Here is a 24,346-nt window from a genome sequence, read left to right as displayed (position 1 = left end):
CCAGGCTGGGTGGTGTCTACTGCTCCCTGCAACCAGCATGGGTGCTCCTGGCACTGAGATGCTTCTGAGGCTTGGGGACACCATGCTGGCCCCCCTGCCTGACAGCCTGCCACCCTCCCCTGCTAGTCCTGCCTTGCCCTGGCCATGGCCAGGGTTGGATGACACTGCCCTCCTTCCTCAGGACCTCATCTGTGTCCTCATTGATGATGGGGGCTTCCTGGTGCTGTCCAACCAGGAGGACCATTGGTACCAGGTGAGCAGTGCCCGCAGCTCCCCAGGGCGGGGATGCCAGCCAGGAGCTGAACCCTGAGCTCGTGGCTGTGACACTGCCCCACTCGAGTCCCCTCCAGGGGAGCCCGTGCCAAGGTGGCATTTGGGTGCAGATTCAGTGTTCCCATTTCAGGTGGGCAAGTTCTTCAGTGAAGTGGATGCCAACCTGATGTCTGCCCTCTACAACAACTCCTTCTACGCCCGCAAGGAGTCCTACGACTTCCAGTCCGTCTGTGCCCCCGAGGCCCCCAGCAACACGGGCGCGGCGCCCCGCGGCGTCTTCGTGGTGAGCACCCACGGGGATGCTGCATTCCAGCTGCTCTGGGAGCTCAGGGACCCACGAGTGTGTCCCCAGTGCCCCTCATGTGCACCTGCTGGCTCACTGCCCCCTCTCTACCCACAGCCCACTGTGGCCGACCTCCTGAGCCTCGCCTGGTGGACCTCGGCTGCAGCCTGGTGAGTCCTGTCCTGTCCCTGGGGCCATTCCCACTGGGGAGGACATGGGGCGTCCCTGGGGCTGTCACAGCTGATGTGGCCATGCTCTGCCTGCCCAGGTCCCTGTTCCAGCAGTTCCTGTACAGCCTCACCTACAGCAGCTGGTTCCAGACGGGTCAGTGCTGGGGAGCTTTGAGCTGGGGGTGGGCAGGGCTGGGGGGGTTGGTGGCCTTTGTCCCATAGCGCTGTGCTGGCACAGAGGAGGTGGTGGGGGACGGCATGGAGGCCAGGGAGACGAGCTGCATCATGAAGCAGACCCAGTACTACTTCAGCACCGTCAACGCCACCTACAACGCCATCATCGACTGCGGCAACTGCTCCAGGTGGGTCTGTCCCCACTGTCCCACCCCTGGGCAGGGCTGGGGACACCCCTGAGGCTGCCTGTGCCAAGGTGCCCTGCAGCAGCCTCTGTGGGGGCAGTAGGAGATGCTATGTAGCATTTAGGGGGACAGGGGGGACAGAGAGGAACAGTGGTGTCCCCGTGGGCTGTGGGTGATGGTGTCCCCAGGGATCCTCTGTGTGGAACCAAACCCTGGAAGGCCATGAAGGCCATCAGTGCTGAGTCCCTAGGCAGCCCCTCAGCATGGGGATGGGCAGAGAGGTGGAGATGAGGGTGGGGATGGAGGCCAGGGCAGGAAATGGGGATAGGGACAAGGCTGGGAATGTGGACAGGCATGAGGTCAGGGATAGGGATGAAGCTGGGGACAGGGATGGGGAGGAGGGCAGGGACAGTGATGAAATTGGGTCTGGGAAGGTGCTGCTGGTTCAGCAGGGCTGGCACTGGCGGCTGGAGGGGATTGGGGCACAGGGTAAGGGGGGTCCCACTGCCTTTGCACCCCCAGGCTGTTCCATGCACAGAGACTGGCCAACACCAACCTGCTCTTCGTGGTGGCTGACAAGCCCCTCTGCAGCCAGTGTGAGTCTGTCAAGCTGCTGCAGGCAGAGGTAAGAGGTATCCTTTGATGGCTGCATCCCACAGGGATGTGGCGGCAGCGAGGTGGGGGGACACGTGGGGTGTGTGGGACAGGCAGGGGGGCAAGGACCTGTGGAGTTGTGGAATTTGGTGGGGGTGGAGGGAGCTGGCCCGTGGCCACAGGGGCTGGGGGTGCCCTAGGAGCCCCCACTGCCCTGTTCCTGGTGGTTTCCTTGACCTGCCAAGCCCCCCCGAGGGACCCCAACCAGTGTGAGCTGGTGGACAGGCCCCGCTACCGGAAAGGCCCCCACATCTGCTTCGACTACAATGCAACAGTACGTGGGGCAGGGGCAGCAGAGCTGGGGCTGGCCCTGGGGAGGGCTGGGGGCAGGGGTATCCTCTGGGGGGGTCCCCTGAGGGGTGCTCCACTGGGGGAGGTTTGGGCAGTGGGTCCCCCCAGAGCAGGGAATGGAGCCATGGGGGCATCCCAGGGGAGCCCTGAGGGGGAGGTGGAAAGGTGAGTGTCCCCCCTGGGGCGAAGAGAGCCATGGGTGTCCCCCAAGGGGAACAGGGCCATGAGGGGATCACCCAGAGGGGTGGGGGGACCCCTCTGATGGGGGTTTGGAGCCCAGGGAGGATAGGGAGAGGGCTCAGGAGCCCTGGGGTGTATTCCCTGGGGAGGTCACAGCTCTGAGGGGTCCCGGGGAGAGCAGTGCCATTCCCTCCTGGGGGAAAGCGCAGAGCCACGAGGGTCCCGGGGAGAGCAGCAGCAGGGGTGGCCCCGGGGCTGTGCTGCAGGGCAGGAGGCTCTCAGGGCTGCAGGGAGGTGGCAGATGCCCCTGCCAGGGCAATGGGTGCCTGTGCCATGGCAATGGGGTGTCCCAGCCAGGGCAGTGAGTGTCCCCGGGGTGCTGAGGCACTGCCGGGGGTGCCCCACGGCCCCTCTCTCTTCCCCCACCCAGGAAGATACCTCAGACTGCGGCCGAGGGGCTTCCTTCTCCCCCTCCCTGGGGGTCCTGCTCTCGCTGCAGCTGCTGCTCCTCTACTCCAGCACCAGCCGGCACCCACTGCCCCCGGCCGCCTGCCTTTAGCCCCCCGGCCGCCCCCGCCAGCTCTCTTTTCTTTCAACTTCCATCTCCATGCCCGTCCCCGGCCCGCTGGAGCGGGAGCGACGCCCCCTCCGCCGCCCCGGGGCCCCCCCGGTGCCGCCCCGCTCTCCCCGCCGGCCGCAGCCAAAGAAGAGCCGGGCACCGGGCCGGGGCTCCCGGCAGAGCGGGCACCGGGCCGGGGCTCCCGGCAGAGCGGGCACCGGGCCGGGGCTCCCGGCAGAGCGGGCACCGGGCCGGGGCTCCCGGCAGAGCGGGCACCGGGCCGGGGCTCCCGGCACCGCGCCCTCCCGGCCACCCGGACTTGGAAAAGTGGCGTCGGTGTCCTTCGCCCGCAATTCCCACCCCTCCATCCACCTCGCCTATTTTTTTAGCCTGAAGATTTTAAAGCAGATATTTCTACATCGAGTTTCCGACATTTTCACCTGGAGACCGGCGGGGTTTATTGTCAGCAACGAGGACACATGGGAAAACAAACAAACAAAAAAGAAAAAAAAAAAAAAAAGGAAAAAAATGGGGGGGAAGGAAAAAAAAAAAGAAAGAAAGAAAGAAAGGACTTGACTGTGCGGGTCAGTATCATTTGTTCTGGCGGTACCGGCCCCAGGGCGTGTGGGGCAGCTGCAATCCCTGCGGGCTCATCCCTGCGGGCTGGGGCTGGCAGGGACAAGGACAGGGACAGGGACAGTGGCCTTTGCCTGCGGCACGATGGAGCCCCGGCCCCCGCGCTGGGCTCAGCCGTCCTTGGGCACAGATACTGGCGTGAAAAGGAGGAGGGGAAAAAAAAAGTATTTTGTTTCTTTTCCGTTCTGCAGATCACTGTGAATCCTGCCCGCTCAGCCCTGCCCCCCTCCAGCCCTGCGGGACCCCCTGCCCTGCCAAAGAGCCCGCGCTGGCCTGGCGGGCCCTGCTGCCCGTCCCTGGGGACGTGTCCCCGAGTGGGGCACGGCCTCCAGTGCGCAGCGGGAGGTGCCACATGTCCCCAGAAGGGCCGTGCCAGGCCCGGGCCCGTCCCGGGGCAGCGGGGCCGTGCCGGGTGCTGCCGGCCGGGGCACGGCAGGGGATGCGGGCAGGTGGCGTTCACCGCGGGTGGCACCCCCCAGTCTCTCCACCGGGTGCCGGGGAGGGGACAGCGTGGCTGCTCTGCCCTGGCACCCCGCAGACCCCGCTGCACCCCACAAACCCAGCCCGGAGAGGCGCCGGGGGCTGGAGGGGCCCGGAGCAGGGTGACAGCCGTGACACCGGGTGACAGCTGTGACACCCGGGGTGCCACCCCCGCTGCTCCCGGCAGTGCCGGGGGTCCCTGGGCAGCCCTGGGGACCCTCATCCCCCCGGGGCACCCCGCTCAGAGCCACCCCATCAACCGGGTCCAGGGGAGCCCCTTCGGCACGGCCACCCCGGGGGGGCTGGGGAGGGCGCCAGGCGCTAATTAGTGCTGGGGTTAATTAATGGTCATTCTGCTTGTAGCTTTTTCAGTGTGTGTTTGGTTACTGTCTCTGGGAACCGTGTTTGAACAGATGGCTCTGTGTTACCGGGAGTGTGTGTACTTCTGTAGTCTAGTTAGGTGCTCTGCCAGAAAACCACCACTATACATACCTATAAATATATACATATATAGTCTATTTTAAGTTAAAAACCAATGAGACGAACGGGCGGCGTGGCCCCGGGCCCCCCGTCCCGCCGGGGTCACCTCCTGCCCTGTCCCCACCCAAAAGCTTCTCTCTCTGCTCATTCAAAGGCATTGGGTTTTTAATTGATTTTCTTTAATTTATTTTTAATTTCTTTTGGTTTCTTTCTTTTTTTTTTTTTTTTTTGTACAGAAGAGTTGGAAAACTAAAAAAAAAAAAAACCAACAAAAAGACGATTTGTAAGATATCGTGCGTGTGACTCCTTGTAAAATATTTTCAAATGGTTTATTACAGAGACTCAGTTATTAAATAATGTTCATATTTTCACTTCACAGGCGGTGGCTGCGTCATTGCCCGGGGCCGTGGGCACGGCTGGGGGGGCACAGCACGGGGGGGTGGGCACAGGATATCGGGGGGCTCTGCCAGGTGCGACACTGCCCTCACCCCTGCTGCACCTCGGGGGGCAGGGACACGGCACAGGGACAGCGCAGAGCCGGGGGCTCACGGAGCCCGCTCGCTGCACAGAGGGCCGGGGGCTCAGGCCCCCATCTTCCAGTGTCCCCGCAGGACCGTGTCACCCTGCCCACGCCCCACTCAATGCCTGTGTCCCCGCACCCGGGTCTCCCTGTTGCCGGGGTCAATGTCCCCGAGTGTCCTCCGTGCCAGCCCGCCCGTGTCCATATCCCCGTTTCCCGGGGTTTCTGCCCACCGTGTACGCACCCCTATGACTGTGACCTTCATGCCCCATAACCGTGCTCCGCCACCCCTCTCCTCCACGTCCCGCCGTGTCCCTCCCCCGTCCGTGTGCCTCGTTTGTCCCATGTCCTCCCCTTTCGTGTCGCTGTCTCCCCTCCGTGTCCGTGTTCCCCCGTGTCCCCCGGCCGTGTGTCCCGTGTCGCCCCGCGCTGCGAACGTGGCCGGACTACAAGTCCCGGCGTGCCCCGCGGCGCCCCGGCCCCGCCCCCGCGGCAGCCACGCCTCGGCGCCCCCGTTCCGCGCATGCGCAACGGTCCTGTTTGTCCGCGCCCGGCCTGGCCCAGCGGAGGGTCCGAGCGCGGCCTGGCCCGAGGCGGCGGCGGAGGGAGAGAGCGGGGCCGGGGCCGGCCGGGGGCCGCGCGGGGCCCGGCGCGGGGAGGCGGGCGGGTGGGGCCGGGCAGCCCCCGCGGGGCCGCCCCGTCCCGCCCGCGGGGCCGAAGATGCGGCGGTACCTGCCGGTGGCCCGGCAGCACTTCCTGGCGGCGCTGGCCGGCACCAGCGTGGTGGTGAAGTCGCTGAGCGCCGCCGCGGTGCTGCTGTACCTGCTCTCCTTCGGGCTGGACACGGCCTACGGGCTGGGGGTGACGCCCGGCTACCTCCTGCCCCCCAACTTCTGGGTGTGGACGCTGCTGACGCACGGGCTGGTGGAGGAGCGCGCCTGGGGGCTGGCGGCCAGCCTGGCCACGCTGGGCACGGCCGGGCGGCTGCTGGAGCCCCTCTGGGGCGCGCTGGAGCTGCTCGTGTTCTTCGCCGTGGTGAACATCTCCGTGGGGCTCCTGGCCGCCCTCGCCTACTTCCTCACCTATGTGGCCTCCTTCCGCCTCCACTATCTGTTCGCCGTCCGCATCCACGGCGGTCTGGGCTTCCTCGGGGGGGTCTTGGTGGCCCTCAAGCAGACGATGGGGGACAGCACTGTACTGAAGGTGCCTCAGGTCAGAATGAAGGCTGTCCCCATGCTCCTGCTCCTTCTCCTGGCTCTGCTGCGGCTCGCTGCCCTCGTCGAGAGCAATGTACTGGCCTCGTACGGCTTCGGGCTCCTCTCCAGCTGGGTCTATCTCCGCTTCTACCAGCGGCACAGTAGAGGCCGCGGAGACATGAGCGACCACTTCGCCTTCGCCACTTTCTTCCCCGAGATCCTGCAGCCCGTGGTGGGTCTGGTGGCCAACCTGGTGCACAGCGTGCTGGTGAAGGTGCGGGTGTGCCGCAAGACCGTCAAGCGCTACGACGTGGGTGCCCCGTCCTCCATCACCATCAGCCTGCCGGGGACGGACCCCCAGGACGCCGAGAGGAGAAGGTACCGCCTGCCCTGCCCGTAGGGATCGCGTTTAGGGACAGCGAGGGTACGGTTTAAAATCCAGCCAAGGAGGAGGGTGGAGATGTAGGTTCAGGGGCGCAGGAGGGGCCTTCTTCATGTGGTCTGCCACGGAGGTGGTGAGGAGCATTTCAGGGAGCTGGTGGGGCATTATCCTGCTCTTCCAGATGTGGAGCAGCAATGGAAGGGCAGGGGGAATCCTGGGAAAGGGGCAGACAAGGTATGGGGTTCCTGCAGAAGAAAGGAGAACAGTCTGGGACAGTGACAGCCTATGTTTGTGGCAGCCTTCCACCAGTTCACCCTGGCCCAGGGGAGGGCAGTGAGTCAGCCCCACACTCCAGCGTAGCCAGCACTGGCCTTCCTGACTCCTGGCAGGAGGGTTTGGACAGGGAGCTGGCACTCCCTTTTCCCTGCCCTGCTTTATGCCTTTATTCCCCATTCCCGGAGCTGCCCTCGTGTTGCACCACGTAGCATGAAAACTCCGTGTGAGTAGTCTACGAGCCAGAGTGCATTTCTGTGGAGCAGTCCCAGGCGCTCCAGGTTTTCCCCAGCGCTGCTGAACCCACCCTTTCCTTCTGGGAGGAAGCCAGGGACTGACTTGCTCATTGCCCGATGGGGCAGAGCCGCTGTCCCGGGTTAACCTGCCCACGTACCCTTGTCCTGCAGGCAGCTGGCCCTGAAGGCTTTGAACGAGCGGCTGAAGCGCGTGGAGGACCAATCAGCCTGGCCCAGCATGGAGGATGATGAGGAGGAGGCGGCAGCAGCAGCGAAGGCCAACAGCCCACTGCTGCCCGAGCCCAGCACGGCCGGGAAGAGCCCTGGCCAGGAGTCCAACCTCATCAGCTTCCAGGACGCCCCGGCCCAGCTGTGAGCGGCCCCTTCCCGCCCTGTCTCCGTGTGAGAGCTGCTAATCCCCCTCGGGTCCCCCTGGCCGGGGGCGGGGACTCCTCCCGCAGCACGGGCAGGGGGATACCTCATTCCAACGCTTCGCTGCTGCTGCTGCTCGCGGCCAGCACCAGGCACCCGGGACAGTGACACTGCCACCACCGTGAGGACAGGGATTCCTGGAGCCACCCCCCCAGCCGGGGCAGGCCGTGGAGTCGGTGCAGGCAGCGGGAGCTGTTCTGGGAGAGGGACACGGGGCTGATCCCTGCCCCAAGCCGCTGTGCTGGCCCTCGTGGGATCGAAGTCAGCTTCTCCTCTGTGCCAGGGCTTGGCCAGAGCACTCAACACATATTTTCTCCTTTCTGAAGGTAGTTTTGTCCCTAACCGAGGCAATGGGAAGGCTGGTGGGTTTCTCTTCTGAAGGTCTTTCCCGTGGGGAGCCTCCCCCCGCCCCAGCAGGAGCTCACCAGGGCCGGTGAGAAGTTTGTTGGGTAGGAGGGGACAGGACCCTGGGCAGGAGAAGGCCACCCAGCCCCTCGTGGTGGTGCTCCAGCACTGCCAGCTCCAGGCTTTCATGGTGGGGATTCCTCCTTCCTCTCCTGCCCCCTCCCCCTGTGAGGAGCTGCTGCCCTTGGCTGCTCCCCGGCTAATCCGTTTGCCAGATTACACTAGAAGCTGGAATTAATTTTACAGTGGGACTCTAGCTGCTTCCTCTGGCAGCAGGTTTTCTTTCCTGCAGGTAGAATGTGGGCTCCCCCTTTCTTTTCCCTCCCTCTTTGTTGATGGAGTTTTTTTCCTGGATGGAGAGGATGCTCCCTGTGACAGCCTCCACCGCTCCTGATCCAGTGGGCAGTTCCCAGCCCTGGATATGGATCAGCAGTGTCATGATTATTTTTTTAAAGGACCACACGAGAAGGTTTTGTCAAATGGGAAGAACACAGACCTTTGGGTATCAATAAAGAGTTCTTTGAAAGCGCTGGCTCCTGCAGCAGAGCACGGGCAGGGTGGGAACCCAGCCCAGAGCAGCCCCTGGGGGCTCTTGTCAGGAGGTGGGGAGGGGGTTTCTTCCCAGGTGCTCCCAGCAGGGAGACATGTCTGCCTGCACCCCAAAAGTCATCCCACCCAAGAAGTAAAGAGGGCTTGTTGCACTCTAGCTGCCTGAAATTTTTATTGAATAAAAGCTCTGGATACAGAGGAATTTATCAGCCTGGGAGCTGCTCCCAGCTCTCCAGCCCTGCCGGGAGCAGGATGCGTGCTGGAAGGAAGGCTGCTGTGCCAGCAAGGAGGTTTCTTCCTACCTTCCCAAGGGTTCATTGCCCAGGTCTGTGCCTCCCCCCGTGCTCACACTGTTCCCTATGCCTTGCTGGCTGTAAGTTCACAGCCCGGCTCAGTAATCTGCTCTGTAAACTGACCCCACCCCGGCAGGCAGAGCCCAGCCCACGGAGGAGGGGTTTGTGCGTGGCAGTGGGTGTCCAGACCCAGGCCCTTGGGGCAGAGCTGCCTGCTCTGGTCCCAGGAACTGCCCGTGCCATGGGGACACACCTGCTGCTGTACCGTTGCTCGGGTGCCACCACCCTGCCCCAGCCCTGCCAGGCTGAAGCCACAACCGTGCCCTGTGCTTTCCTGTCAAGCTGCCCCCGTGGCAGGAGAGGCAGCGTGGTGCCTGCTGCAGCCCCTGGGAGAGAAGGGACTCCCTGCCCTCCTCACCAGGATGGCTCCTGCCTTGCCTGCTCCAAAGCAGCCCTGCATGGGAAGGGAAAAGAAGCAGGAATCCTGAGTGAGCCCTCCATTTCCCAGCACTGAGCACCAAGCTGCCACAGGGACTGGCAGCTTTACCTGTGCCAGGGAACGTCCCCGCCGAGGCAGGGGTGAGGTGTCACACACATCTGGAGCAGCTGCTCCCCAGGGACAAGACACTACGGACAATCCAGGACTAAGGAAAGACGAGTAGGTAGAAACCAAGTTCCAAGGAGACCCTGTGCGAGCAGGGGGGCTGCCAGCTCTCTCCAAAGGGAGGCCCAGCTCGCTTTGGGAAGTTCAGGTCAGCACCAAGCCCTCAGTGCTGGCTGCGCTTGCGGTACAGGTACGCATTGCTCACCTGGTTCATGATAACCAGGCTGGTGACGAGGGGACACAGCATGGCGAGGTACCACAAGGCACCGGTCACCGTGGTGGTGAACCAGAGGGAGCACATGCCCAGCATCAGGCTGGCACAGCCCAGCAGGTAGCCCACCAGCCCTGAGGTTGCGTGGTACAGCTTCAGCTTGGCCAGAGTCCAGTTCTTCATCAGCTTGGGGTAGAGCAGGAGCACGCCCCCGGCGCACTGCCCGCCGGCGTACAGCACGGCCAGCAGCCCCGTCAGCCCGTGCCAGGTCACAAAGTGGCCCTTGCCGTTCAGGTGCTTGTTGTAGGTAATGATTGCCAGCCCCAGGAGCGCGCAGAGCAGGGCGAGCAGCTGCAGGGCCCAGTGCACCCGCACTCGCACCTTGCGGGAGAAGGAGCGCAGCAGCGAGGTCTCCGGGGAGAAGATCAGCAGCGCTTCCGTCATCAGGAACGAGAACTGGGGGGCAGAGGGCAGCGCCATTGGCACCGGATAAACCGGGGCTGGGCACCCACCGCCCGGGGCTCAGCCTCCCGTCACCCGGGGGCTCCCGGGGCTCGGCACCCACCACCCAGGCACTCCGCCGGCAGCGGGCGGTGACCGGGCAGTGGCACTTACCGCGAGGGCCATGAGCAGCGGGTGCCAGGAGAAGAGACCTGGAAGGGAAGCGCAGGGTGAGGTGAGCTGAGACATCCGGCCCTCCCCGCGCCCCGGGCCCCGGCCCCGCCGGCACTCACTGGATCCGGGCCGCGCCAGCACGGCCACGGCGGCGGGGAATCCCAGTGCCACAAGGTGCGCGGCGGCGCCGGAGGCCACGCGCAGCGAGCGGTACAGACGGGACTCGGTTTCGGCCGTCAGGGCCATGTTGGCCGGGCGGGCGGAACCGCCGCTGCCGACATGGCCGGGCCGCGGCGCGGGCTCCGATTGGCTGAGGCGAGCTGTCCGTCAGCGCTAAGGCCCGCGTCGCCGCGCTGCGCCGCCCTGAGTGGCGGGAAGTGCTGTCGCTCAGTGTGAGGGCCCGCCCCCCGCGCGGCCGTGACTCCGCGGCAGCGGCGCTACGGTGGCCGGCGGGGCTGGGCCGCTCGCGTCCCGCTATGGGTGGCCGCATCGAGTGCGTGTTCTTCAGCGAGTTCCACCCCACGCTCGGACCCAAAATCACCTACCAGGTGCGGGGCGAGCCGCCCGGGACCCGCGGCGCCTGCCCGCGGCGGGGGCTGGGACTGGGCCGTCGGGAAAGGGAAGGGGGCAGGGACAGCGGTGGTGGGCGCTCCCCGGAGCGGGACGGGCTCGGCTGGAACGGAGCCTCCTGTGCCGCCGCAGGTCCCCGAGGACTTCATCTCCCGGGAGCTGTTTGACACCATCCAGGTGTACGTGATCACGAAGCCCGAGCTGCAGAACAAGCTGATCACCGTGTGAGTGCGGGCAGAGCCCCGTCCCTGCCCGGGAGCCGCTGTCCCGCCGGGCCCGGTGCGGAGTACAGCTCGGTGGGGAGCGCAGCTCGGTGCACAGCACGGCTCGGTGGGGTGGCACTGCCAGCCTTGGGCTCCTGCCTCGGGGCCAGCGGGGTCACTGCGGTGTCCCCAGGTACCCGTGCACAGGGTGGGCGGTCACATTTGGGAGTGGCTGGTACTGCATCTGCTGCTCCGCCAGTCTTAAATGCAGGAAGGTCAGATCAGTCAGGAGGGCTGTGCTGGTTTCCAAAGGAGACAGTTTCCTTTACTGAGGGCTGACCCTTTCCTCCCCACTTCCCCTTCAGCCTGTGCTTTGCACTCTGAGCATGTAGGGCATAGGCATCATTTTTCCTGCTAAAGCCCCTACCTGCAGAGCCGACTGGGAGCCATCCCTGTGGGGGACTTAAGGCTGCCTGAGGGCGCAGGTGCAGGTCACAGGTGTCCCCACAGGACGGCCATGGAGAAGAAGCTGATCGGCTGCCCCGTGTGCATCGAGCACAAGAAGTACAGCAGGAACGCTCTGCTCTTCAACCTGGGCTTCGTGTGTGACGCCAGAGCCAAGGCCTGTGCGCTGGAGCCCATCGTGAAGAAGCTGGCTGGCTACCTCACCACCCTTGAGGTGAGGCTGGGCACGGGCAGGCTGCCTCCCCACCCACCCCACAGAGCATGGGCACCTCTGCAGGGTCCTGGAGCATGTGGGGGCCACTGGGCATTGTTGGGACGGGGACTGGATTTACACTGAGGAGGGGATTGTGCTGCTGGTTTCCTACAGATCAGTTCTAAACAGGAACAGGATCTGGGCTGCTGTAGGCAGTAATCCTGTGGGGAGCAGCTGACTTGACTTTCTGCTCTCTTCAGCTGGAAAGTGGATTCATCTCCAATGAGGAGAGTAAACAGAAGCTGGTTCCCATCATGACCATCCTGCTGGAGGAGCTGAATGCCAAAGGGAAGTGCACCCTGCCCATAGGTACATCGAGGACAGGGCTGTGCTGGGAGACATTCCCTGCCTAGGCTGGCTCTGTCTGTGCTGCTCCCTGCAGCTCCCTGCCTGTCTGTGCTTGGATCTGGGGGTGTCTGAGCCAGCCTTGCCCTACCTGGCTCCAGGGGATGGCTGCAAAGACCTTGTTGTGTATGCCATTGTGGTGTGCTGGGATTGATGGTTGCAGGCTCCTGAGGGAGCACTGTTCTGCATGGAGACTGAGCCTTCCCCTTTTCCCGGGCAGATGAGTCCAACACCATCCACCTGAAGGTGATTGAGCAGCGCCCAGACCCCCCCATCGTGCAGGAGTACGATGTCCCTGTCTTCACCCAGGACAAGGATGACTTCTTCAACTCCCAGTGGGATCTCACCACGCAGCAGGTTCGTGTGATTAACACTTTGAATGGGATCTTTTTCCAGACCATCAGGGGGGTTGGGCTGCCCTGGAGATCCCCACATTTATGAGCACAGTTTGGTGCTGCCCTCGGCTTTGTGCTTTGGCCTGTGAGCAAATCATTCACCAGCACAAGGTGAAAGCGCACCTGGGGATGGAGCCTGCCCTTCCCAGCAGCTCCCAGATCCAGGGGAGCTGCTTGGGCTCCAGGCTGATGCCTCAGTGCTCTCTGCCCTTTCCCTCCTGCCTCCCCCTCCCAGATCCTGCCCTACATCGATGGATTCCGGCACGTCCAGAAGATCTCGGCCGAGGCCGACGTGGAGCTGAATTTGGTGCGCATCGCCGTGCAGAACCTGCTGTGAGTGCCCCCGTGCAGAACCTGCTGTGAGTGAGTGCCCCCGTGCAGAACCTGCTGTGAGTGAGTGCCCCTATACAGAACCTGCTGTGAGTGAGTGCCCCCCTATACAGAACCTGCTGTGAGTGAGTGCCCCCCATGCAGAACCTGCTGTGAGTGAGTGCCCCCCATGCAGAACCTGCTGTGAGTGAGTGCCCCCCTATACAGAACCTGCTGTGAGTGAGTGCCCCCCGTGCAGGGGCTGCTGTGAGTGAGTGCCCCCCGTGCAGGGGCTGCTGTGAGTGAGTGCCCCCCGTGCAGGGCTGCCCGGCCCAGGGGGGTGGGGGCTGCCACAGGGCTCCTCTCACCCTTCCCTGTCCATTGTAGGTACTACGGGGTCGTCACTCTCGTCTCCATACTCCAGGTGGGTCGGGCCGTGGGGCTGTGAGGGGATTTGGGCAGTGGCAGGGTTGGGGTGGGCCAGGCCTGTCTGTCAGAGCTGCAGCTGAGCAGAGCTGCTTTTCCATCACCCTCCAGTACTCCAATGTCTACTGCACCACACCCAAGGTCCAGGACCTGGTGGATGACAAGTGCCTCCAGGAAGAGTGTCTGTCCTATGTCACCAAGCAAGGTACAGTGACCTTGCCTGGGGATGCTGGCCCAGGTATGGGGACAGGGCAGCTGAATGGTGACTTGTCCTTGCAGGGCACAAGCGAGCCAGCCTCAGGGATGTCTTCCAGCTGTACTGCGGGCTGAGCCCTGGCACCACCGTGCGAGACCTCATCTCCCGCTACACCCTGCAGCTCCAAAGGGTGGATGAGAGGTCAGAGCCCTCCTGATCAGTCCCTGAGGGCAGTGGTGGCACTGGGAGTGGCAGAGACAGGGAGCAGGAAGTACTCAACCCTGTGTCTGTAGGGTAGGAACCGTGAGGCAATGGTGGAGCATGTGGAACAGAAGGGAATGTGGGGAGCTGGGGCATTTGGCACCTTGGGATCGTGGTCCCATCTCTTTGCTCCTCATCCCCAGGAGGCTGATCCAGTTTGGTTTGATGAAGGGCCTGATCCGGCGGCTGCAGAAATACCCAGTCAAGGTGGCCCGGGACGAGCGCAGCCACCCCGCCCGGCTGTACACGGGCTGCCACAGCTACGACGAGATCTGCTGCAAGACTGGTACGGATCCCTAGGGCCACAGGATCCTCTGCTCCGTGTGTGTGCACCCCAGGGCTGCTGGGGGACACGGGCATGTCTGCCTGCCCTGGGCTGCTGGGGGACACGGGCATGTCTGCCTGCCCACAGCTGGGCACTGGTCCTGGGTTCTTTCCCCTCTGGGAGCCTTCAGACTGCAGGGAGACGGGACTGTGGGCCAGGCTCTTCTCCAAGCCAGGCTGTCGAGCCCATGTTGCCAGGGGCAGGGCCTGGGGACTCCACCCAGCCTCTGACACCACTGCCAGGCACCCCACTGACCCTACACTGACACCCTACTAACACCCCACTGCCTTACTCCCCAGGCATGAGTTACAAGGAGCTGGATGAGCGCCTGGAGAACGACCCCAACATCATTGTGTGCTGGAAGTGACGCAGCCCTCTCTAGAGCTGTGTCCCCTCACGTGTGCCCGGTGTGTCCCCCGCTGTCCTCGCCACGTGTGCCCGCTGGCCGCGGCCGCTCCTCCGCGCCGCCAGGGGGCAGCACCGCCCGCCCCGCCCCGCGCTGCCGCCGGCCCGCCGCGAGTCCTCCCCGCCGCCAAGGGGCGCTGTCGGCGGCGCCGTTGCCACAGCGACGCGGACGCCATGGCCGCCGTGCCCGGGCCGCTGCCGCCCGCCGAGGCCGAGGCGCTGGTGCGAGCCCTGCAGGGCTCCGAGCTGCGCGACATCGGCGGGCAAGGGTGCGGGGACACGGCCGTGGGGTGTTTATAGGGGGAGAACATGAAAGAGGGACTTTAAATGTGGGGAGTCCCCTTTGGGGCTGTGGGAGCACAGGAGGGAGCCCAGTTTGGGGCCTTCCCAGGGGTCACAGTGGGGGTAAGGAGGGGTTCCCAGAAGGTTTTGGGTAGGCAGGAGGAGTCCTGGTTTTGAGGTGGGGTGAGAGAAGGGTCTGCAATTCTGGAGCGTTCCTGGAAGGACTGGGGGAGATTGGAGGGCCCAGGGTGAGGAGGGGTCCCAGATGTAGGTGTCTGTGAGGGTGGGGGTGATGGAGGGGCTCCCCCTGGTTCTGTGGTGTCCCCGCTGACAGAGGGTGCTGTGGGGGCAGCAGGGCTGTCCGGGGAGCTGCAGCCTCCGGCTCAGGGCACACACAGCGTGGTTTCCCTGCCTGAGGGAGCCTCGCCAGGGCAGCCCCCAGAGCTCTGTGGCACTGGTGTCCCGCTGGCTGCCCCCCAGATGGCTTCGGCAGCACGAGTACGTGGAGAAGCTCAACATGCACGGCATTCTGAGCGCCTCAGCGGGCCAGGAGCAGCTCCTCACCGAGCTGCTGGTCAGCCATGCCAAGGTGAGCCTCCCTGGGTGCAGGAGTGATCCCTGTGCTGGCCCAAAGCCTCCAGCTGGGCTTGCCCTGTGGGCAGTGTGTGCAATTTTGGAATAAAATGCTGAATAATGTGTTATATCTCTGGAAAAGATGTTTGATTGGTGGTGTGCCAGTTTTGTTTTTTAAAAAAATTAAAGGTCAAGCTGTGGTATTTCTACTTGCTGGTGTCTGGTTTCTCTCTTGGAGGTTGTTTTGGTCTCCTTGATGCACTGGTCCCTCCCGTTGCAGATTTCTGCCCTATGCCTGAGGGGTCCCAGTCCCAGGCTGTGAGGTTGCCTGGACCAGCCCAGCTCCTTGGGGTCACCTTCCCCTCTGCAGCCCCAGGAGCTGTGCCCTGCAGTGAGAAGCTGCTGGCTTCTGAGCTGGAAGAGTTCAGAGTGTGCCCCAGAGCCACCCTCCTCCCTGGGTGACTCCAGTGGGGCTGACCATGAGTAACAAACTGGTTCCTGCTGCAGCCCTGGTCTGAAAGGCCTCACTTCCCCATCCCTTCCCTGTCTAGATTCCTGTTCTCATTGGGGAGCTGATCTCTGTGGAGATCTGGAAGCACAAGATCTTCCCCGTGCTGTGCCGGCTGCAGGACTTCAAGCCGAGAAGCACCTTCCCCATCTACGTGGTGGTGAGTACAGGGGGCGCTGGGAGCCAGCCTGAAAATGGGCCAGGCACAGCTCTGCTGGAAAATAAATGTCACCCTGAAGGTCTCAGAGCTGAGGTGGGCAGTGGGACACAGTGGGAAGGGCCTGGTTTCCCAGAACCCATACAAGCCCGTGCCCTTGCCCCAGGAGGGACAGGGACTCACTCCCAGGGAAGCTTTGTGGCTTTCTGGAGAGCTGTCCCCTCTCTGATCCCACACAGGGGCTTGCAGGAGCTACTGGGTGCAGCAAAAGTCATTCCTGGAGGCAGCTGTGCTCCTGGCTGTGGCTCCCTGGGGTGTTTTTTTCCTCTCTCTGAGCACTGTTTTTCTCTAGCCAGGGGCTCTCCAGTCTCATGTGCCTCGGGGCTAACAAAAATGTAACTTTTTCTTACTGAGCTCCTGGGACCAGTGGTCCCTTGGGCCATTCTTGGCAAAGGAATGATCTCCAAATCTAGGCTTCCTTGTAGAGGGATGCAGCCCTTGACCTAAGGAACATCTGCCTGAGTCTTGGAGGTTTTAACCCATTTTCAGTCCAGAGTAACACTTTGCAGGGGCAAGGTGGTGTCTTCCCTGAGCAGCTGATTGCCTCAGGGCAGCTATTCCATAGCTCCCAGTCCTGGACAAGGCTGTCTGCCCCAGGCCCAGGGCCTGGAGGAGCACAGCCCTGCAGACCACTGCCCCATCTCAGGCACTGGTTCCAAAGCCTGCCATGGCTGTCCTGCCCCTGCAGCACAAGCTGAAGAGCCCTGCCTGCTGGGAAATGTGGCTCTCCATTGGCATGTTGGAGTGTCACAGGCATGTCAGCATAAATATTAACATGAACTGCATGAACTGGAGCTGATTTGAAGGTTGCATCACTTGTATCTTTCTCTTTGGCCACAGCTACATAAGCAGCTTCTCAGAAAAGCCCTTATCCCTGTCCCAGTGCTGCTCCACTGTTACTCACTGTTACCATTCTCCTCCCACAGCTGCACCATGAAGCCTCCATCATCAACCTCCTGGAGACAGTGTTCTTTCACAAGGTGAGAGGCAGATTCAGCTTTCCCAGGTGGGAAAGCCCCTGGGGGTGGAACACTGTGGGGGCTGACGCTGTGTGAGCCCCTTGTGGCTGTGCAGGAGATCTGTGAGTCAGCCGAGGACAGCATCCTGGACCTGATCGATTACTGCCACCGCAAGCTGACCCTGCTGGCGGCCCGGAGCACCACGGCACCAGCAGCAGAGCTCCCTGCTGAGCCTCTGGCCAGCCCCTCGTCCATGCAGGTGAGGAGAAAGCCCTGGAGCTCCCTGGGCACAGGGAGGCCTTTCCATGGGTTGCAGCCCTGGCACCTCCTGCCCACCTCAGGGTGTCTGGTGCTTCTCTGTGCCTGCACCCACCCCCCTCCACTCTGCCCTGCCTGCTGCTAGTGCCAGCCTGAGGCTTCCTGCAGGACATGCTCAGAGCTCTGGGGTGTGACACGCTGGAGAGTTGGTGGGCAAAATATTCAAGAGGGGTTTGGCCATTTGCTGTTGCTCTCAGAAGCTGTGTGGATATCTCTCCCTGAAGTTTGGGAAGCCACCCCGGCTCAGGCTGCCAGTACAGCCAGCCAGGGTTAACCATGAGAGAATTCTCCTAACAACAAGGAATTGTCCTCATGTCCTTCCCCCAGCTTCCTTTATTCCCTGTGAAACAGCTCCTCTGAGCTGGCCCGGGCCAGCAGAAATCCCAGAGCTTCCCCAGTCAGGTATTCCCAGGCTGACACACACACCCCTTCCCAGAGCAGGAGCTGTCTTTGGCTCTGGTGCTCCTCAGCACCTGGAGCTGCATAGCAGGAGGAGTATCTGGGAGAGCAGGGTTAAAGGCAGAGCCTGGAGCTCCCCTCGCCTCCATCCTTTGGCTTGCTGCCCAAGCACATACTTCTCTCTCAGAAAAGGGAAGGAAGTGGAGGGATCTGGAGCACAATAGGGATGTTTTCCAGGAAATGTTTTCCCAGCTGGGGAGGGGAAAGGGGTGTCTCTGTTACTGCTTTTGACACGAACACAAAAACCCAGGCCTTTTCTAGCCAATAGGATTCTCAAAAGCACTCATCTTCCAGAGAGCCTGGTTTCCTCTGATTCATTCCAGCCTCTCCTGACCCTGTGTACAATAACCCCTGTGAAAAAGCTGTTCCTGCCATCTCCTGGGCTGTGGACCCTGTTGTCCTTTGAAACTGTGTATGGTGGTAACCCCTGTTCTGTTGTCCCCTCGAAGCACAGACAAAAGACAGTCCCTGTCTCAAGGCAGCAGAGATGAGGCCTGGATACAAGGAGGAGCTGTGGGACAAACCTCATTAGGGCAGTTTGGAGAGGGAGGAAGCAGGGGAGAGCCCACAAGGCTCTCTTAGTAACTGTGGGGCACCAGCACAGGGAGCACAGAGCTGCTGCCCACAGGAATCTGGACAGCAACTGTTGCAGTGGCTTTTTGGAGAAATACAGGAAGCTGAGGTCAGAGCTCTGTACACCAAGTGTGAGCTGCATCTGGGGCTGGAGAGAAGCTCTGCCTGAGCCAGGAGAAGGATTTGGCACCTCTGAGAATGGCCCTGCCCTGGTCTCAGAGAGGCTGAGTCAGAGTGCTCAGGCTGATGGGGGATGAGGGGAAGGGAAGGACCTGGGTGGCTGCAGAGCATGGCACAGCTGAGGGCTGGGATAACCACAGCAGATATTCAAGTTGGCTGTTCCCAAGCTGGAGGGAAGAGGCAGATCCAGGAGGGGTGGGTGCAGGACTGCAGCTGCACCAGGGCCAAGTTTCTCCTTCCTCTTCCTCCTCCTCTGGTTCCTCTGCTGATCATGCAGCTCCTCCCTCCTTCAACCCTCGCAGGTCTCCACAGGGCCATGGGCCACAAGATGGTCCCAGAAAGGGAGAGAGGCAAAATTTGGGGCCAGCCTCTTTCAGGGGGTGTTTTTGTGCAGGAGCACTGCAGTCAGTAGCCACCCATGACCTGTTAGGGACAGGGACATGAGGGCAGAGCAGCTCTGGGCTGCAAGCGCTTCTGTGGCTGTGCTGGCAAACAGGCAGTGCTGGCACAGTTGGGACAAGAAACTTCTTCGGGGCTCTGTTTTCCTACCCAGACTGTGGTTACCAGTGCCTGCCTCTCTGTAGCTCCTGGGAAATGGGCCCTGAAATCCCAACCAAGGCTGCTCCTGTCCCTCCACAGGAGCTGCAGAAGCAGGCAGAGGTGATGGAGTTTGAGATTTCCCTGAAGGCCCTGTCCGTGCTGCGGTTCATCACTGACCAGCTGGACAGGTAGGTGCCCAGGAGCAGCAGAGGATGTGCCCAGCTCTCCAGATGGGATTCCTGTGGGGTCAGGAGGGTCCCTGGACCCCCTTCAGCAGCTGGCTGTGTCCACAGTGGCAGTGGCACTCTGTGCTCTGGGAGGAAACACAGCAGCAATCCGCCCTGCTCCATGCTACTCCTGGGAACTCAGATCATTGTTCCTTTCCTGCCTCTCCCAGCTGCCTCAGGGAGCATTTGTAGATACAAATTCTGGCATTAATCTGTGAGTGCCATTTCTCCCTTTCTGTCAAACCTCCAGTCTGCCCCTGAGTGCACTGACACGGATGCTGAACACCCACAACCTGCCCTGCCTCCTTGTCGAGCTGGTGGAGCATTGCCCCTGGAGCTGCTGGGAAGCAGGTATGGATCATGCCCCCTGGTCTGTGGGACACTGTGCTGGGATGTGCATCCACTGGGATCTGCTGTAGGAGCCCCTGCAGAGCTGTTCCCCCTCCAGCTCCTCAGTGCTCCCTGCCTGGAGCTGTTCAGCTCAGAGCAGCTGCAGCACAGCTGGGCTGGGGACCTGGCAGTGCTCCCAGACAAAGGCTGATCCTCACATAGGGCTGGGTCTCCTGTGAGTGATCACAGCCAGCACTGGAGTGTAGCACCTCAGCCAGCCCCACGTGCTCCTCTGAGGAGTCTTCTGCACACAGAAAGACAAGAGTGCCCATCCCAGCTTCTCTGCACTTTTGGGGCAGCACTCCCTAGAGCTGGATGTGGTCTCCTCCAGGCAGCAAACATTGCCCTGGTTGTGCTGCTGGTCCCTGAGGCTGGTCCCAGGTTGCCAGAGGCCCCTGGTCAGGCTGTGCCCATTGGCCATGGTGCCCCAGCTCTGCAGCCAGGCACGGCCCCCAGAGCCCCCCTGAGCCCCCCAGGCTGCCCCTGGGCCGTGGGAACTGCTCGGGGCAGGGCAGGAAGAGCTGCAGGAAGGGAAGCACGGGGCTGTGCCTGCCCAGAGCAGCCCAGCTGGCTGCAGGAGCTTTCCTCCTTCCTGCAGCCAGAAACACATCCCCGCTCCCTGCCTGTGTGCTGGGGGTGTGAGAGGGAGCTTTGATCCAGGGCCCTGAGGGAGGGACTGCAGAGAGACGAGCACAAAGGCATTTCCAGGCTGTGCAGATGCAGGGTCACATCCTGCTCCATCCCCTAGAGCCACACAGTAGCTGTTGGAGCTTGTTTTGTCATATCTGTTGTAGTCATGCTGCTTCTGGCTTTCCCTGGCAGAGGAAACTCGAGAAGAGTGGCCATGCTGGTACCCCAAAATGGGTCTCTGCACCCACTCTGTTGTGTTGCCCACCAGTGCTCTACACTCCTGGCCAAGTACAGAGGGAGATGTCTTGGGGATCTTTTCTTCCTGCCACAGCAATATTGGTTTAATACATGTCTTTTCTGCTTTTCATGTTCTCTAATATTTTGCCTCAGTACCAAGTAGGCTGCTGTGGGGAAACTGAGGCAGAGGGTGAAGCGAGGCAGTGAGCACAGGCCAGCATCCCCCTTCTGAGCTCTCTTCCCCCAGGCAGCACTGTGTCTCCCTGGTTCTTCTGTCCCTCAGGCAAGCTCAAGAAGTTTGAGAATGGCACGTGGCACGTGGTGCCCCCTGAGGATCAGGTGAAGATGACCAAGCTGGATGGGCAGGTGTGGCTTGCCCTGCTGAACCTGCTGCTCAGTCCCGAGTGCCAGCGCAAATACCGCTTCGATGGCTTCAACAAGAGCCAGCTCCTCAAGGTAGGACCCTGCAGCACCTGGGGGGCCTGGCCAGCACTGGGCACCTCCAGATATCTGTGCCCATCCTCACTGAGGGCTCCAGGAGCCAGTGGTGGGAGGACAGCAGGTCTGTCTCTGTAGGAGCAGCAGCAAAGCCTGTGTGTGTGAGTGCACCTTGTGAGACCCCCATTGGTGTCTCTGCCCCTGCCCCTCAAATCCCTGCTCTTGCCCTGCTGCATCCCCACCTCTCACTCCCTTGTTCTGACCCCTCTCCTTTCACTTTTGTCCCCCCCTCCCTGGCCACAGCTCCGTGCATTCCTGACAGATGTCCTCATTGACCAGCTGCCCAACCTGGTGGAGATGCAGAGATTTCTGAGTTACCTTGCAGTGACAGACCCTGCTCCCCCCAAAAAGGATCTCATCCTGGAGCAGGTATCCTGTGGCTTTTCCTTCACCTCTATAGCTGCTCTGGCTTAAGCCTGATGGCTCCCTACCCTTTTTTTCTTCCACCAAGCTCAGCTCTGGAACGATGATGCCCTGGAAAAACAGCCAAGTACCCATTTCAGTTACACCCTTATTGCCAGCAAAGCTGCCTGTGGCTGACGTGAGAGCTTTGTCCTGCCCTGCAGTGGCCAAGCAATCACATCTAAAAGCATAAATGCTGGGTTATAAACAGCTCTCCAGGTCACCCTGAGCCCCTGGGATGGCAGCTGCGTGGGGCAGACATAGGCACTGGCTTGTTTTGACAATTAACTCTTCATTTGACATTTATCAGTGTTTTCCTGATGAATTCTGGACTCCCCAGGGAAGTCCCCTTTTACAGCCCTGGTCTGAGGCTGCTTGGCCCACTTGTACAGAGGGACATCATCATCTGGTGAATAGAGTCTGGAGTTAAACTGGTCCCAGCTGGTGTCTCGACCTTTGGGAGTTTGGCCATGAAGTCTTTAAACAGCCAAGTGGTTCTTGGGGGTTTTAATTCATGAGGTGGTAATCTCTGGAGAAAAGTGGTTTTGTGTGTTTCTACTGCCTTCTTGTGAGCTGAGGGGAGAAACTGAGTGTGGGGGCAGATCTGCAAAGAGGCTCCTGAGAAGAACTGGGAGCACAGAGGCTCTTCCCCACTGCCAGAGGCTCCCACAGCACTTCCTGGAGGAGATGGGTCTGTTGGGCAGTGGCTGTCTGGGCTGTCCCCAGTGGGAGCACGCTGTTCCCATCCCAGCTGGCTGTATGGCCTGGCAGGAGGGTGGTGTGCCCTGTCAGAGGTGGCTGTGGCTGAGCTGGAGGCATGGCCCAGGCTGGGAGCTGGAGCTGGGGAAGCTGCAGACTGGCAAGCTGAGCTGTTGGGGCTGGGGATGGCAGCAGGCCGGAGGTGGACATGGATTCACGCCTGTGCCTTGACTGCCAGTGTGTTGGTGGCCCAGTGACCAGCAGCTGCCATGCTGGGGACCTCCTCCAGCCCTCACCAGGCTGCTGCCCTTCTCCGTAGCTCTGCTTTTGTGCCAGGGCTGCTCCTGCCCCTGCCAAGGCTGGGGCTGGGCCTGGGGCAGGCATGGGGAGGCAGTGGGAAGCACACACATGGGCTCCCTGCTCTGTTCAGAGAGTGCTGAACTCACTCCGTCTTGCTGAGCCAAGCTAAGGAAAGGCCTTTTTTCCATTTGCCTGCTCCCAGAGCAGCCTCCTCCCCTTCCTTGGCTATTTTTACCCTGCTGGAGAAGGCAGTGCTGTTTGAAGCAGCATGGTCCCCTCCAGAGGCTGAGCTGGGCACGCTGCTCTTGGCTGGGATGTTCCTTTCTGGCTGTCCAGCCCTTCCCCGTTCGTTCATCTTCAGGGAAGTGACGAGCGGAAAAATCTGCTCAGACCAACGGCCCTGGAGCACGGGGTTCACACCACACACAGGGCACTGAGCTCCCAGGGCTTCCCTCTCAGCAGCCCAGGCCTGCAGGCTGAGCACACATTCCTAACTGGACCCCAAAGGTTTTGCCTTGTTTCACCTCAATGCCCACTGACGGTGGATCTGTCCCCTCCATGTACCCAAAAGCACACCCTGAGCACCTCTGCCTCTGCTTGCCCTCCTGGAGGGCCATGCTTCTTGTGCCCAGGCCTGGCTGCCTTCTCCCCAAACCACAGCACCCTTTTCAGGCTGTTAGCACCTCTTCCTCCTGCCCTGCCTCTCCCACCAGGTTCCTGTCATCTGGGACCATATCCTCAAGAAAAACTCAGGGAAGTGGGAGGCCATTGCCAAGCACCAGGTGAAGAATGCCTTCAGCCCCACTGATGAGGAGCTGAAGCTGCAGGCACGCAGGTGAGGCTGGGGCAGGTGTGCAGAGTGCCCAGCGGGGCCTGAGCAGGGCTGGAGCTCAGCACTGGGAGCACAGAGGGGTCTGTGGCACTGGCTGGACGTGTCCCCTCAGTGGCAGAATGCAACAGGGACAGCTCACTGCTGGTCAGCCATTCCCTGTAAGCAGCCTCGCCCCTCTCTGCCTGCACAGGTGGGCACAGACCTACAGCCTGGACATGATGGAGGCTCTGGCCCCCGACAAGCCCCGCTGCAGGGTGTGTGGTGCAGAAGCAGCCAAGCGCTGCTCTCGCTGCCGGAACGAGTGGTACTGCTCACGGTAAGGGAGCCCTGCCACCCCCTTGGGGCCCCTGCAGCCCCCCTGGGCCCCCCTGCAGCCCCTCAGTGCTCCCCAGAGCACCACAGGTCTCACTTGATAATGCTGTGGGAGGGCCAAGGAAAGCCAGGGGTCCCAGCACTGCTCAGCACCGCTAGCTCTCTGCTGGCCATGTACCTCTCCAAACCTTGTGGGAGGCTGATGTGCTGGGCTGCTGGGGGAGGAGGTGCTGGTGAGGGTTGTGTTGCAGCTGCGAGGTGCTGAGCTGCCTCTGCCCACAGTGGCAGCAGTGACAGGCTGGGTTTTCCGTGGTGACACTGCCTCCCTCCTCCCCACCTTGGTAGGAAAGCACCCACGACCCTGTGGGTGCAGGTGACAGGCTGGGATGTGGCAGCTGGGACGGTGGCACTAAATTAAATCTCTGGTCCTGAACCATCTGGCAAGGTCTGGCGTTAAACCTTCTTAACCCCCAGGACTGGGGCCACATCCACCCCCCTCTTGGTCTAATGCTGGGCTGTATCAGCTCTCCCCCAGCTCCCAGAGGGGTGTGTGCTGGGCTGCTTTGCCCCCAGGGATGGATGTGACTCCAGTGCCCTGAGAGCAGCTTCCCCCTCTGCAGGGCATGCCAGGTGCAGCACTGGCAGAAGCACAAGCCTGCCTGCGACCTGATGGCCAAGGTGCCCAGTGTGGATGACCTGTAAGAAAAGGTGTCTGGCATCTGGCCCATGGCTCAGAGAGGCAGAGGTTCCCCCGGTGTGCAGCCCAGAGCTGGAAAGAAGCTGGCAAAGGCCCCTTCTGCCTGCTCCCAGCCCCAGGCAGGGTCAGCCTCTCCTCTCCCACCACCCCACCATGCTGCCTTTTCCAGTAAAACTTGTGCATCCCACAGCTGCTTGGCTTTTGCTTTTTCTCTCCTAGCTGAAGGTAACAAACTGCTTCCTCCCCTCCCTTCCACACAGTGAAGGTGTGTGTCCATTT

The 24,346-nt window shown here is 61.8% G+C and overlaps 5 protein-coding genes across 8 annotated transcripts in view; 4 read left to right on the top strand and 1 right to left on the bottom strand.

Moving 5' to 3' along the window:
* CACNA2D2 (calcium voltage-gated channel auxiliary subunit alpha2delta 2) overlaps positions 1-4,741 on the top strand; it is a 210,582-nt gene extending 205,841 nt beyond the window's left edge. For both annotated transcript variants that reach the window (XM_071439914.1, XM_071439913.1), the window contains 8 exons: positions 182-253; positions 404-556; positions 674-726; positions 825-880; positions 965-1,088; positions 1,608-1,717; positions 1,925-2,013; positions 2,641-4,741. In XM_071439914.1, coding sequence (XP_071296015.1) covers positions 182-253; positions 404-556; positions 674-726; positions 825-880; positions 965-1,088; positions 1,608-1,717; positions 1,925-2,013; positions 2,641-2,769 — 786 coding nt within the window. In that variant the 3' untranslated portion in view covers positions 2,770-4,741. The remainder of the gene's footprint in view (positions 1-181; positions 254-403; positions 557-673; positions 727-824; positions 881-964; positions 1,089-1,607; positions 1,718-1,924; positions 2,014-2,640) is intronic.
* A 670-nt stretch (positions 4,742-5,411) lies between these two features.
* Positions 5,412-8,335, top strand: TMEM115 (transmembrane protein 115). Its single transcript, XM_071439919.1, has 2 exons — positions 5,412-6,459; positions 7,144-8,335. Exons 1-2 carry the CDS (start codon positions 5,606-5,608, stop codon positions 7,346-7,348), a joined length of 1,059 nt encoding a protein of 352 aa, XP_071296020.1. The 5' UTR covers positions 5,412-5,605; the 3' UTR covers positions 7,349-8,335.
* A 176-nt stretch (positions 8,336-8,511) lies between these two features.
* On the bottom strand, positions 8,512-10,387 carry CYB561D2 (cytochrome b561 family member D2). Its single transcript, XM_071439923.1, has 3 exons — positions 10,201-10,387; positions 10,082-10,119; positions 8,512-9,922 (listed from the first exon to the last, which is right to left on the bottom strand). The coding sequence occupies exons 1-3, from the start codon at positions 10,325-10,327 to the stop codon at positions 9,419-9,421; spliced, it is 669 nt and encodes a 222-aa protein (XP_071296024.1). The 5' UTR covers positions 10,328-10,387; the 3' UTR covers positions 8,512-9,418.
* Positions 10,388-10,469: 82 nt separating this feature from the next.
* On the top strand, positions 10,470-15,298 carry NPRL2 (NPR2 like, GATOR1 complex subunit). Its single transcript, XM_071439918.1, has 11 exons — positions 10,470-10,629; positions 10,784-10,875; positions 11,365-11,533; positions 11,773-11,881; positions 12,138-12,274; positions 12,548-12,645; positions 13,009-13,045; positions 13,159-13,252; positions 13,327-13,444; positions 13,648-13,790; positions 14,129-15,298. The coding sequence occupies exons 1-11, from the start codon at positions 10,558-10,560 to the stop codon at positions 14,194-14,196; spliced, it is 1,137 nt and encodes a 378-aa protein (XP_071296019.1). The 5' UTR covers positions 10,470-10,557; the 3' UTR covers positions 14,197-15,298.
* Positions 14,388-24,254, top strand: ZMYND10 (zinc finger MYND-type containing 10). Of its 3 annotated transcripts, XM_071439915.1 has the most exons (12): positions 14,388-14,503; positions 14,997-15,105; positions 15,641-15,757; positions 16,741-16,794; positions 16,889-17,032; positions 18,943-19,031; positions 19,321-19,421; positions 20,611-20,783; positions 21,069-21,194; positions 22,940-23,061; positions 23,249-23,374; positions 23,991-24,254. In XM_071439915.1, the coding sequence occupies exons 1-12, from the start codon at positions 14,409-14,411 to the stop codon at positions 24,070-24,072; spliced, it is 1,338 nt and encodes a 445-aa protein (XP_071296016.1). In that variant the 5' UTR covers positions 14,388-14,408; the 3' UTR covers positions 24,073-24,254. The 3 variants fall into 3 exon arrangements, with proteins under 3 accessions (XP_071296016.1, XP_071296018.1, XP_071296017.1); XM_071439917.1 differs by lacking the exons at positions 22,940-23,061; positions 23,249-23,374; positions 23,991-24,254 and adding an exon at positions 21,282-21,533; XM_071439916.1 differs by lacking the exons at positions 22,940-23,061; positions 23,249-23,374; positions 23,991-24,254 and adding an exon at positions 21,277-21,533.
* The last annotated feature ends 92 nt before the right edge of the window (positions 24,255-24,346 follow it).

Source organism: Agelaius tricolor, unplaced genomic scaffold, assembly GCF_023055355.1.
Source record: "Agelaius tricolor isolate 1412-34295 unplaced genomic scaffold, bAgeTri1.0.p SCAF_14, whole genome shotgun sequence".
Classification (NCBI taxonomy): Eukaryota; Metazoa; Chordata; class Aves; order Passeriformes; family Icteridae; genus Agelaius; species Agelaius tricolor.
Note: the sequence above shows the minus strand (reverse complement) of the source record. Positions and strands in the feature narration are given on the sequence as shown.

Bases quoted from the DNA above. Each gene is read 5' to 3' on its own strand.
- TMEM115 (XM_071439919.1), top strand. From the start codon at position 5,606: ATGCGGCGGTACCTGCCGGTGGCCCGGCAGCACTTCCTGGCGGCGCTG. The intron at 6,460-7,143 runs GTACCGCCTGCC...CTTGTCCTGCAG, and splicing joins CAGGACGCCGAGAGGAGAAG to GCAGCTGGCCCTGAAGGCTT.
- CYB561D2 (XM_071439923.1), bottom strand. From the start codon at position 10,327: ATGGCCCTGACGGCCGAAACCGAGTCCCGTCTGTACCGCTCGCTGCGC. The intron at 10,120-10,200 runs GTGAGTGCCGGC...CTTCCCTTCCAG, and splicing joins GCTGGCGCGGCCCGGATCCA to GTCTCTTCTCCTGGCACCCG. The intron at 9,923-10,081 runs GTAAGTGCCACT...TCTGCCCCCCAG, and splicing joins CGCTGCTCATGGCCCTCGCG to TTCTCGTTCCTGATGACGGA.
- NPRL2 (XM_071439918.1), top strand. From the start codon at position 10,558: ATGGGTGGCCGCATCGAGTGCGTGTTCTTCAGCGAGTTCCACCCCACG. The intron at 12,275-12,547 runs GTTCGTGTGATT...TCCCCCTCCCAG, and splicing joins GGGATCTCACCACGCAGCAG to ATCCTGCCCTACATCGATGG. The intron at 13,445-13,647 runs GTCAGAGCCCTC...CCTCATCCCCAG, and splicing joins CTCCAAAGGGTGGATGAGAG to GAGGCTGATCCAGTTTGGTT.
- ZMYND10 (XM_071439915.1), top strand. From the start codon at position 14,409: ATGGCCGCCGTGCCCGGGCCGCTGCCGCCCGCCGAGGCCGAGGCGCTG. The intron at 16,795-16,888 runs GTGAGAGGCAGA...GTGGCTGTGCAG, and splicing joins AGACAGTGTTCTTTCACAAG to GAGATCTGTGAGTCAGCCGA. The intron at 17,033-18,942 runs GTGAGGAGAAAG...GTCCCTCCACAG, and splicing joins CCAGCCCCTCGTCCATGCAG to GAGCTGCAGAAGCAGGCAGA.